The sequence below is a fragment of the Empidonax traillii genome, unplaced genomic scaffold, assembly GCF_003031625.1.
Source record: "Empidonax traillii isolate 1590-97213 ecotype Southwest subspecies unplaced genomic scaffold, ASM303162v1 scaffold2340:size26850, whole genome shotgun sequence".
NCBI lineage: Eukaryota > Metazoa > Chordata > Aves > Passeriformes > Tyrannidae > Empidonax > Empidonax traillii.
This window is the reverse complement of record NW_020957533.1, coordinates 1,770-13,283: the sequence shown is the minus strand read 5'-3', so window position 1 is coordinate 13,283 and position 11,514 is coordinate 1,770. Positions and strand designations below refer to the sequence as shown.

The following is an 11,514-nucleotide window of genomic DNA, read 5'->3' as shown; positions in this document are numbered from 1 at the left end:
GAGGGAGGGAAGGAGGGAAGGAGCCTCCCCCCAAAAACCAAGCAGGGCTGCGGCACTTACCCCCACCCCTCCACAGGGCAGCATCACAAACATCCGCTGGGACAGGATCCCTGTGGGCAGAGGGGACACTGAGGACACCAAGGGGGGTGGGGGCTTGGGGAGGGGGGAAAAGCTCAGCACCCAGGGGAGTTGCAGGGACAGGGAGGGGGGAGACCCCAGACCCACCTGCCAGCTTCCCATTGTCCAGTTTGAGGCGGTTGAGGGGGTTGGTGCCGTAGAGGAACACGTGGCGCTCGCTGTGCACGCACTGCAGCTCCTCCAGGGTGGCCTTGCGGCCCCTCAGGCACTGGGGGGGGGGGAAACAGGGTGGGGGGTGTCACCCAGCTGGGGGGGTGACACAGCTGCTCCCACCCTGTCCACCTCCAGGGTGAGGGTGGCACATCCAGGGCAGCAACCCCGGGGGCTCAACCCCTGCTCCTCACAGGGGGGGTTTGGGCTTGGGCACCCCCCTGGTGACATCCAGGGGTCTGGGAGGGAGCTCAGGATCCCCTGAGCCGGGCAGGGATCCACCAGGACCCCCCTCAACCACCCCCCTTGCCCCCCTGACCTCGCAGCGGCCGCGCAGCCCCCGCTCCTGCAGGCGGGACCAGATGCTCTGGATCCTCCCGGCGTGCTCGGGGTGGTTGCTGTTGTCCCCACAGGAGCACTGGTGCTTCAGCATCACCGAGTCGTACACCAGCCCTGCCACACACACACACCCAAAACCGTGGGGGGGATCCATCCCAAAGCATGGAGCCTCTGCCCCAAAAAACAGGCCTCTCTATCTCAAAATGTGGGGGGAACTCCATCCCAAACCATGGAGCCTCTGCCCCAAAAAACAGGCCTCTCTATCCCCCAAAACATCGGGGGAACTCCATCCCAAAGCATGGAGGTCCCAAATCGTGGACCTCTGTCCCAAAAAATGGTCCTCTCTGTCCCAAAAAACAGGTGTCCCTATCTCAAACCAGGGGGTCTCTCCATCCCAAACCAGGGGGTCTCTCCATCCCAAACCAGGGGGTCTCTCCATCCCAAACCAGGGGGTCTCTCTATCCCAAACCAGGGGGTCTCTCCATCCCAAACCAGGGGGTCTCTCTATCCCAAACCAGGGGGTCTCTCCATCCCAAACCAGGTGGCCTCTCTATCCCAAACCAGGGGGGTCTCTCCATCCCAAACCAGGGGGTCTCTCCATCCCAAACCAGGGGGTCTCTCCATCCCAACACGCTCCAAGCAAATCCTGCCTTGGATTCCTAAGGGAGACGGACCAAGTGGCCAAAAGTCCTACTTGGAAAAGCCACCTGAGCTCAGGCAAAGAAAACCCGGGACCCTCATGCCCTGTTCCCGTCCCTCCCACATCTCCCAGGGCTGGCAGTGACCGGGACTGGTGCCAGGGCTGCCCTGGGGACACCCCCAGGTCCCCCCCACAGCCCCCCCCCAGGTACCTGTGGTGAAGTGTGGCTTTGCTGGCTGCTCCTGCACGGGCAGGGCCAGGCCCTTGGGGGTGTCCTGGGTGGGGAGGGACACGCTGGCAGTGGCAGGGGACGACTGTGCCCTGGAGAGGGGTCTGTGCCCCGTGGGGACCACGGGGGGGTCCAAGGGCTGGCGCTTGAGGAGCTGCTGCTGCACCCGCTGGTAGGAATCCCATAGATAGGCCTGGGGAGGGGGGGGGGGGCACAGAGACCACCGGGAGGGCACCAGGGAGGGGGTCCTGCAGCCTGCAGGGGCTGGGGGGTCACAGCTCAGAGGAGCTGGGACAATGTCCCAGTGTCTGCTGCTCCCTGCTGGTTCAGCCCCGCAGTGCTGGGATGGGGACAAACAGCGGCGATTTGGGGACAAATATCGGTGATTTGGGGACAAACACCAGCCATTTGGGGACAATGCTGAGCGATTTGGTGGGGCGATGCTTGGCAGTGTGAGGAAAACGCCCAGCAATGTGGGGGAACAAAGTCCAACAATCGGGGGGCGATTCCCAGCAATTTGGGGACAAAGCCCAGCAGTTTGGGGACAAAGCCCAGCAGTTTGGGGACAAAGCCCAGCAGTTTGGGGACAATGCCCAGCAGTTTGGGGACGATGCCCAGCAGTTTGGGGACAAAGCCCAGCAATTTGGGGACAACACCCAGCAGTTTGGGGACAAAGCCCAGCAGTTTGGGGACAACGCCCAGCAGTTTGGGGACAATGCCCAGCAGTTTGGGGAGGATGCAGAGGGAGGGACACCAAGCTCAGCCTCGCCCTCCTGCAGCCCAATCCCGAGCCCGTTAAGGGACCCAAAACCACCCCCGGTGCCCCCCTCTTTGCCCAGATCCCCCCTTTCCCCTGGGGCCGTGCCCACCCCTGCCAGCCCCCTCCCCGGACCTGCTGCAGGACCAGCTCGTCCTGAGGCTGCAGCACCTTCTGCGTCCTCTCGGGCTCCTTCCCGCTGCTGCCCAGCCTGGGGGGCTCCACGCGTGTCCTGGCGGGGTCAGAGCCCTCCGGGGCAGCCTCGGGGAGGGTCCCCTCGGCCTCCATGTCCTCCGAGGACGGGATCTGCCGCAGCCGGGGCTTCTCGCTCGGCTTGGCCATGCGCTGCAGCCCCGGAGACAGCGAGGGGACACAGGGGACAGGGAGGGGACAGGGAGGGGACAGGGAGGGGACAGTGAGCACCCAGAGGGGACAGGGAGCACAGAGAGGGGACACAGGGGACAGGGAGGGGACAGGGAGCACCCAGAGGGGACAGAGGGAATAGGGAGGGGACAGGGAGCACCCAGAGGGGACAGGGAGCACAGGACACCCCGTTCCAGGAGGGCTCAGCCTCTCCCAGAGCCACCACAAAAAGCTCCTGATTTGGAAGGGACCCACCAGGACCATCCCCAGTCCAACACTCAGCCCTGCCCAGGACCCCCCCAAAATCCCACCCTGTGCCCCAGAGGATCATCCAAACCCTCCCGGAGCTCTGGCAGCCTCGGGGCTGTGCCCACCGCCCTGGGGGAGCCTGTTCAGTGCCAACCACCCTCTGGGGGAAAGAACCTTTTCCCAAAATCCAACCTGACCCCCCTGGCACAGCTCCAGGCTGTTCCTTGGTCCCCCCAGAGCTGAGCTCAGGGCCTGCCCGCCCTGAGGAAGTTGTGAGGTCCCCCCTCAGCTCCAGCTGGACACACCAAGCACCCTCAGCCCCTCAAGGACCACCCCCCCCCCCAATAACGCCTGAGTCTCACCTTGCCCAGGTGTGTTTGCTGCTTGAGCCTCTCCAGGAACTGGGTGTGGTGCTGCTGGTACACCAGGTGCTGCTGGATGGCCTTGGGGTTCTGGGGCAGCGGCTCCGAGCGGGTCCTGCCCAGGGGTTTGTGGTGCCCGGGCAGCGCCAGCCGCTCCGCGGGGATGAGGGAGGGGCCGAAGGGGAAGGGCACCGTGCCCAGGCCTGGCACTGCAAGGGACAGGATGGGGGGGGGACAGCTGAGAGGCAGAGGGGGACACCCATCTGCCACCCCCACAGCAGCCCTGCCTGTGCCCACCTCACTCGGAGTCACCACGGAACCCACCCACCAGGACCACCCACCCCCAGTCCAGCCCTCAGCCCCGCCCAGGGCACCCCCAAAAAATCCCACTCTGTGCCCCAGAGCATCATCTGAATGCTGCTGGAGCTCTGGCAGGCTCGGGGCTGTGCCCACCGCCCTGGGGAGCCTGTTCAGTGCCCAAACACCCTCTGGGGGGAAGAACCTTTTCCCAAAATCCAACCTGACCCTGCCCTGGCACAGCTCCAGCCCTTCTCTGGGTCCCCCCAGAGCTGAGCTCAGGGCTTGCCCCTCCTGAGGATGTTGCAGACCCCAGTGAGGTCCCCCCTCAGTTCCAGCTGGACACACCAAGCGCCCTCAGCCCCTCCAGGCCCTTCCCCACCATCGTTGCCTCTTTTGGCCACTCTCAAAACCCTTTTGGTGCCCAAAACACCCTAAAAATTTCAGGAAAGGCCCCCCCCAGGTCCGGGCAGGGCGGGACAATCCCCTTCCAGTGTCCCCCCCAGCCCTCACCTGCCACCAGCGGGGCGTGCGTGACCGAGGGCTCGAGGATGATGAGGGGCTGCAGCCGGGGGGACAGGGGCTCGTGCTGCTCCAGCCCGGCGGGGAGGAACACGGGCGAGTGGCTGCCCGGCAGCACCGGCCCGTTCAGCACCGGCACACGGTGAGCCAGGCTGGGCAGGGGCCGGCGGTCCCCATCGCCCTGGGGAGGGGGAGGAGGAGGAGGAGGAGGAGGAGGAGGAAGGCTGGGTCAGCATAGCACGAGGAGGGGATGGCACATCCTACCCCAGACCCAACAGGGACCCCAAACCCAGCAGGGACCTCAAACCCAATAGGAACCCCAGACCCAATAGGAACCCCAAACCCAGCAGGAAGGGATTCTCCTGGAACCCCAAACCCAGCAGGAACCCCAAACCCAGCAGGGACCCCAAACCCAGCAGGGACCCAAACCCAATAGGAACCCCAGACCCAACAGGAACCCCAAACCCAATAGGAACTCCAGCCCCAGCAGGAAGGGCTTCTCCTGGAACCCCAAATCCAGCAGGAACCCCAAACCCAGCAGGAACCCCAAACCCAGCAGGGACCCAAACCCAATAGGAACCCCAAACCCAGCAGGGACCCAAACCCAATAGGAACCCCAAACCCAGCAGGAAGGGCTTCTCCTGGAACCCCAAATCCAGCAGGAACCCCAAACCCAGCAGGGACCTCAAACCCAATAGGAACCCCAAATACAATAGGAATCCCAGACCCAATAGGAAGGGCTTCTCCTGGAACTCCAAACCCAATAGGAACCCCAAACCCAGCAGGAACCCCAAACCCAATAGGAACCCCAAACCCAGCAGGAAGGGCTTCTCCTGGAACCCCAAACCCATCAGGAACCCCAGATCCAACAGGCACCCCAGACACAACAGGAACCCCAAACCCAACAGGAGGGGTTTCTCCTGGCACCCAACACCCAGCAGGGACCCCAAGCCCAGCAGGAACCCCGGTCCCATCAGGAGGGGCTGCCCCTGTGCCCCCCCCAGGGGCCCGTTTCGGGTGCCTACCCTGGCGCTGGAGGTGGCTGGCAGCCCCAGGGTGATGGCTGGCAGGGAGGCCGCGCTCTGCAGGGCCAGCTGGGCCAGGGAGCTCTCCTGCATCATCAGCCGCTGGGCCAGGGGGGGCTGCGGGGACATTGGCAGCTCTCAGAGCCCTCACAGGCCCGGGGGGCACCGGCACCCCCTGGGCAGGGGGGGGTACAGGGGGGTGGCTGAGCCCCAGCTGCCTGTGGGGACACCCAGGGCCAGGGCAAGGGACACTGGGGACACTCAGGGGGACAGCAGGGGACAGGGAATGCTCTGTGGGAAGGAGGGCTAGGAGCAAGGGACACCCAGGGGGACACCCAAGGGGACAGCAGACACATCAGGGGACAGGGAATGCAGGGTGGGAAGGAGGGCTGGGAGCAGCTGAGAATCCCAGGAGAGCAGGGAAGGGGGTCAGTGGGGCTGGGATGGAGGTCCCTGGGATGTGGGGGGGGACACAAGCCCGGGCTGGGAAGGGGAGATGAGGATCCTGGGTTGGGAAGGAAGGGAAGTTAAGGATCCTGGGCTGGCAGAGCTCACCTCGTGGGCCATTCCCGAGGCGCTGGGAAGGGCTCCGTGCTCCGAGGGGAGGCTGTCGTTGGGGGAGCTGCACCCCGACACGGGGGTGCTGCTGCTGCTGGGGGACGAGTCTGGGAAGGTGAGGGGGGACACACAACGGGGGTGAGGGGCACAACCCCCCAGAAAAAGGGCTGCACAGCCCCTTGTTGCCCTCCCAGAGCTGCCCCCCCGCCCTCCAGAGGGGTCAAATCCCCCCTCGGAGCCGCCTCCACCGGGCACAGGGAGCACCCCCAGGGTGAGGAACCCCGAGCAGCCACATCTGCCCAGGGCCTGGGACCTTCCCATCCTTTCAGGTCCACCCTGGACCCCCCAAAAGCTGCAGGGGTGAGGCCCTCCCCTGGCTCAGAGCCCCCCTCAGCTCCAGGTAGAGGCTGCAGGGCGGGGATCCAGCCCCCATTTGGGATCTGGGCAGGCTGTGGGTGCTCCAGGACGGCCCCAAAGCCCATCCCAAAGCCCGTTCTGGGCAGGGCTCTCACCGAGGGCGTCAGGTGGGCGCCTCTTGAGCGAGGGGGGAGCGCTCTCCTTGCGGGTCAGGGGGTTCTTGCGCCGGTCCAGGCACTTCCTGGGCTTGCACCGCACCTTCAGGTTGGGCTCAGACGCTGCCAGGGGAGCACAAGGGGGGTTATTCAGGCCTGGGAGGGCTGGGTGGGCTCAGTTCCCAGCTCCTGGGAGGGATTTGGTGTTCCCCCCCACGTTATCTCTCCCCCCAAAAAAAGGGACTGACCTGTTTTCCGCAGAGGAAAATGCTCCGGGGGGTCCAGGGGGGCGCTGGGGACGGGGGGCAGGAAGGTGCTGAGCACGGCAGGGGGGGGCCCCTCGGGGTCCAGAGGCTCCAGAGACCTACAGGCAGACCCCCACCCCAATCTTCATCAGAGTCCCTTCCCAAGCTGAGCTTTCCCGGGTTTTTTGGGGGGCATCCCCCCCCCACACACCCCCAGGGGGGCTGGAGGACACCGGGGTGTCACCTGTAGGGCAGGGCTGGGGGGTTGGGGTTGCTGCTCCTCTCCAGGGCCGCCTGTTGCTTCTTGAGGATGACCTCGGCCAGCTTCTGCTTCACCACCGTGCTGGCCACGGCACCTGAGGGACCGGCAGCGCTGGGGAGGGGTCCCTGCGGGGCCCCCACAGCTCCCCCGGGGCCTCGGGGGCACCTCTGGGTGCCGGGCAGAGCCCCCTCCACGTCCCGAAATCGGGAGCGCATCCCCAAAACATCCAGCCCCTCCCACCCAGTTCCACCAGTGCCGGCACCAGATGGCGCCGGGAGATCGCAGATGGACAGGGGGGGCTGCAAAGCCAGCCCGGGGAGCTCTGCCATGGACAGGGGGGGCTGCAAACCCAGTCTGGGGGTCCCACCGAGCCCTGCCATGGACAGGGGGGGCTGCAAACCCAGCCCGGGGGTCCCACTGTCTGAGCTGGACAGGTGAAGGCAGAGCTCGGTCTGGATAAGGGCAGGATCTCCCCGTAGAAGCCCCTCTGATCTCCCTCTCCCCCCACCATGACCCAACCCCAGATTTTGGGGGCCAGGGGGTCCTGATTTTGGGGGCCAGGGGGCCCAGATTTTGGGGGCCAGGGGGCCTTGATTTGGGGGCCAGGGGGCCCTGATTTTGGGGGGCCTTACTTCTCTTGCTCTTGTCCTTGTTGAGGATCTGCCTCAGCTCCTGCTCCTGCTGCCCCGGCTCAGCCTCGTGGTGCGGGGACTCCATGGCCACCTGTGGGGACAATGACGTGGGCACTTGAGCCTCCCTCCCCAACCCTGCCCCCCCAAAACCCTCCTAACCCCCCTCTGGAGACCCCCCCAGCCTCACCCATCAGGGTCCCAAACTCCGAAGCATCGGGTTCTCACCCAAAAAGTGGGTGTAAACCCCCCCCCCAAAAAAAACCACCCCCCCATACCCTGACGTGCTGGTGGGCGAGCTGCTCCACTTGCTGCTGGTGAAGGCTGGCCAGGAAGAGCTGGTGCTGGAGCTGCTGGGTGTGCTTGAGGGCCAGCAGGGCCGTGTCCGAGCCGGGCTTGACCACGCGCTGCCCGATCCTCAGGTCCATGGGGACGGCCTGGGGCACCCGTGGGGAGGTGCAGGGGCTCACGGCGGCTGTGGGGACAACACCGGGCTGGGATCAGTCGCTGCCAGGCTCGGGGAAGCACAGGGGGGGACCTCGGGAGCCGGGAGGGGCGTGGCAGGGTGGTATCAGAACGTCCTGGCGTGACCTCCTGGGACAGTCCCACTCACACGCCTGGAACAGCCCAGTTATACACCTGAAATAGTACCAGTTATACACCTGGAACAGCCCAGTTATACACCTGAAATAGTTCCAGTTATACACTTGAAATAGTCCCAGTTATACACCTGAAATAGTCCCAGTTATACACCTGAAATAGTACCAGTTATGCACCTGAAATAGTCCATTTACACATCTGAAATATTTCCAGTTATACACCTGAAATAGTCCAGTTATACACCTGAAACAGCCCAGTTATACACCTGAAATAGCCCATCTACATACCCAAAACGGTGCCAGTGATACACCTGAAATCCCCCCAATTGCACACGTGAAACAGCCCTTTTGCACACCTGAAATTGTCCCAGTTACAATCCTGAAATATTTCCAGTTACACACCTGAGCCCATCCCATTTTCCCCCCCCCATGGAGCACCCACTGCCCCAGGGGATTTCCCCCAAAATCTGTGCTTAATTTACCCCTAATTTACCACGTGCAGGACAGAACCATCCCCGGCCTGAGGCCGTGTGGGAGGAGGAGGAGGAGTCCCCGATGTTCCCAGGGTTCCCTCCAAGGCCTGTATCCTGCCTGCATCCCTGCCTGCATCCCTGCCTGCATCCCTGCCTGCATCCCTGCCTGCATCCCTCACCTCGACGCCCAGCAGCACCCAGAGCCAGGGCGGGTGTTTTTTAACAACCCCTCTCCTTTATAAACTTTTAAAAACCTTCATAAACCTCCACAAACCCCACCTCCCCCTCCCTCGCCGGGAGGGGCTCAGAATTCACCGGGGTGGAGGAACTGAAAACGTTCCTGCCGGGATGAAAGGGGAAAAAAAAACAAACAAAAACAAAAAAAAAAGGTCTTTTCTCCGGAGCCGCTCCCAGGGAAGGAAAAGGAGCCGGAGGGGGGGAACTCGCTCAAATTAAAAAAACACTTAAGGAGGAGAAACCACACGAAAGGGCCTCTGCTGAAAGCACGGGGAGATCACAAAGGGGGAGCTCGAGAAATAGGAAATCCCGGAGTAATCCCAGAGTCAGCCCCGAGTCGGGCACCTCGTGTGACCCCGCCCTGCCCTCGGGGCTCTGGGTTTAATCAGGGACAAAAACGCTGCTCCCCACAAAAAAAAAAAAAACCAAAACGGCAAAAGCAGCACCCCCCAGCTCTGGGGGTGGGACCCACGGCTTTTTTGGGGGGTGGGTCAGTGCCCAGACATCCCCTCTTTGCTCCCCAGCTCCAGGAAAGGAGCTCCAGGGGTGGCAGATCCAGGGATGGCAGATCCAGGGATGGCAGATCCAGGGATTGCCCTGGAGGCAAAACCACGAGCGGGGGAAAAAGGGGTGATTTCAGGGAGGTTTGGGGCCTAAATTTGGGATGGGTGGCTGGCAGAAGGAACCAAATCCTAAAGCACACCGCGTGCTGGGTGCAGGCAGGGCTGGGCACACCCCACGGGCCCCACAGCACGTGGGGCAGCACGAGGTGGGGTTGAGGAGCTTCACCAGGGGGCCAGGGGGATGCTGAGTGGGCTCTGGCAGGGCTGGAAACCTCTGGCAGTCATTTTGGGGCCAGCAGCCACCTGGCTGGCCCCAAAGCCCACCCCGAGGAGCAGCGGGAGGCTCCGGGGAGCGCGAGGTGTCCCCAGGAAACCTCGGAGTGACCGGCAGGGAAATCCACAGCCACTGCAAAGGAGAGGCAGCGCCTCGTGCTCCCCACAGCGGGGTTAGGCCCATGGAAAATCAGGATTTGGGCTGAGCTGGAGCCCCAGACATCTCATTGCCCCTCTGGAGGGGCAAACCTGCTCCTTCTGGTCCTCAGTCCCCGGGAGAGCTCGCTCCTCCTCACCGCCCTCTCCTCGGGACACGGCTCCGGGTTTGCTCCCAAAAAAATCCAGGGGTGAAAATGGGTGGGTCCCCCCCATCCAGCCCAAGCTGGGACCCCCCCGGTGTCCTCCAACAGCCCCATCTGCCTCCCTCAGCAGGCTCCTGGCCGGCCCAAGAGCCTCGGCATCCCCGCGGCCAGCACGGGTCCCCTCCGGGCTCCGGCACCACTCCTGGCACCGCCGGCTGCTCCGGGGCACTGCTGTCCCCTCGGGAAGGTGCCAGAGGAGCCCAGTGCCAGCAGAGCCTGGTGCCAGCAGAGCCCAGTGCCAGCACAGCCCAGCGGTGCCAGCACAGCCCAGCGCTCCCGGGAAGCGGCGGCGGCTCCTCCGGGCACGGGACGGACTCCTCGCCTTCCCTGCCCGGGCTCTGATTGCATCAGCACAAGAGGATGCGGCCTCGGTGCCAGGGGAAGAGATCAAAGGGCTCCAGAGCCTCTCCTGGATCGGCAGCCCTTTGCAAGGGGCGGGGGGGAGGAGAGAGTTCCCGGCGCTCCCGCCCGGTTTGGAAGGTTTGGGAGGTTTGGAAGGTTTGGAAGGTTTGGAAGGTTTGGAAGGTTTGGGAGGTTTGGAAGGTTTGGGAGGTTTGGAAGGTTTGGAAGGTTTGGAAGGGGGCTCAGCAGCAACTCCCACCCCCCCACACACAGCCCACCTTGCTGCTGAGACACCCTCTGTGGAGCTTCCCACCGGTGGGCATGGCGTGGGTTGGGGTCTGGGTGACCTGGAATGGGGCAGGGGGGGGCTGCTCCCGGCAGTGCCACGAAATCTTTGGTGTTTTAGTGGCTGTGTGTGACACCAGAAAAAACAAAACAAAACAAAACAAAACAAAACAAAAACCCTCAGGCCCAGCAGGAAAAGGAGCTGCGAGGAACAGAGGTAGCCCCGACCCGGGGGGAACAAAACCCATCCCAGGCAAAGAGGAACGAAGGGAATTCCCTCTGTGTGTGGATCCAGCATGGCCACCCTGCCCCGTGCTGAGCATCAGGAGCCTGCAAGGAGCTCCCCTGGGAGCTCAGAGAGCTGGGCGTGAGAGTTCTTTGTGTCAGAGGACGGGAAGCCACAAGGTTTTCGGTTCCCTGCCCAGAGACGCTCCCGGTGTCCTCTCTGGGACAGCCTGGCCGGGGCTGCTCGGGAAGGAGCTGGGAGAGCTCAGCCTGTGGCTCAGGGAGCAGCTGGACGAGCTTCAGGGGCAGAGGGGGATCAAACCCGCCTGGATCCAACAGGGGACAATCCTGGGTTCCATCGGGAAGAGATCCACCACCCGGAATTCCAGCCGGGATGGAGGAGCTGCAGGGGAAGAGCTATGGGCGAGGGCACCGGGAAGGATTCCCGGTGAAAAGAGCTGGTGGGGAGGGGGGTGAAGAAATGCCAGGAGGACCTGGAGCCTGCCCAGGGAAGAGCAGGAGCGAGGAAAAGCCCCGGAGGAGGCCTCGGGTCCCGCTGAGGCGGCAGAAGGTGGGGACAGAGGGCGCGGTGGGTGTGGGTTCCACATGGAGCAACGCTGCCCTGGGGAGGGGTAACCCAGAAAAGAGGGATTAATCCCTCTGGGATGAGGAGGGAAAGGAGAATGAACAGAGCAGACAAACCCCTGGCGAGCCCAGGGTGGCCGGAACGCCGAGTTGTAACTCCGGGAGGGGTTTGGGGGATTCGAGCCCTCGGAACCCCTCGGGATCAGGGCTGGAGTCAACCCCAGACACCTCCAGGGCCCTAAAACTCAACGACACAGAGGCAGCTGGACCCACCAGACCCTGCTCTGCGTGGA

General features: G+C 63.7%; 1 protein-coding gene across 1 annotated transcript in view; it reads right to left on the bottom strand.

Annotated features, from left to right (window-relative positions):
• HDAC7 (histone deacetylase 7) overlaps window positions 1-7,746 on the bottom strand; it is a 14,822-nt gene extending 7,076 nt beyond the window's left edge. Inside the window, exons 1-14 of the mRNA XM_027909746.1 lie at window positions 7,556-7,746; window positions 7,281-7,371; window positions 6,631-6,742; window positions 6,390-6,505; window positions 6,142-6,264; window positions 5,627-5,736; window positions 5,072-5,188; window positions 4,038-4,227; window positions 3,228-3,436; window positions 2,389-2,598; window positions 1,479-1,689; window positions 608-741; window positions 226-346; window positions 57-110 (exon numbers count right to left, since the gene is read on the bottom strand). Of these exons, the coding sequence (XP_027765547.1) occupies window positions 57-110; window positions 226-346; window positions 608-741; window positions 1,479-1,689; window positions 2,389-2,598; window positions 3,228-3,436; window positions 4,038-4,227; window positions 5,072-5,188; window positions 5,627-5,736; window positions 6,142-6,264; window positions 6,390-6,505; window positions 6,631-6,742; window positions 7,281-7,371; window positions 7,556-7,705 (1,948 nt within the window). The 5' untranslated portion in view covers window positions 7,706-7,746. The remainder of the gene's footprint in view (window positions 1-56; window positions 111-225; window positions 347-607; window positions 742-1,478; window positions 1,690-2,388; window positions 2,599-3,227; window positions 3,437-4,037; window positions 4,228-5,071; window positions 5,189-5,626; window positions 5,737-6,141; window positions 6,265-6,389; window positions 6,506-6,630; window positions 6,743-7,280; window positions 7,372-7,555) is intronic.
• Window positions 7,747-11,514: the final 3,768 nt, after the last annotated feature.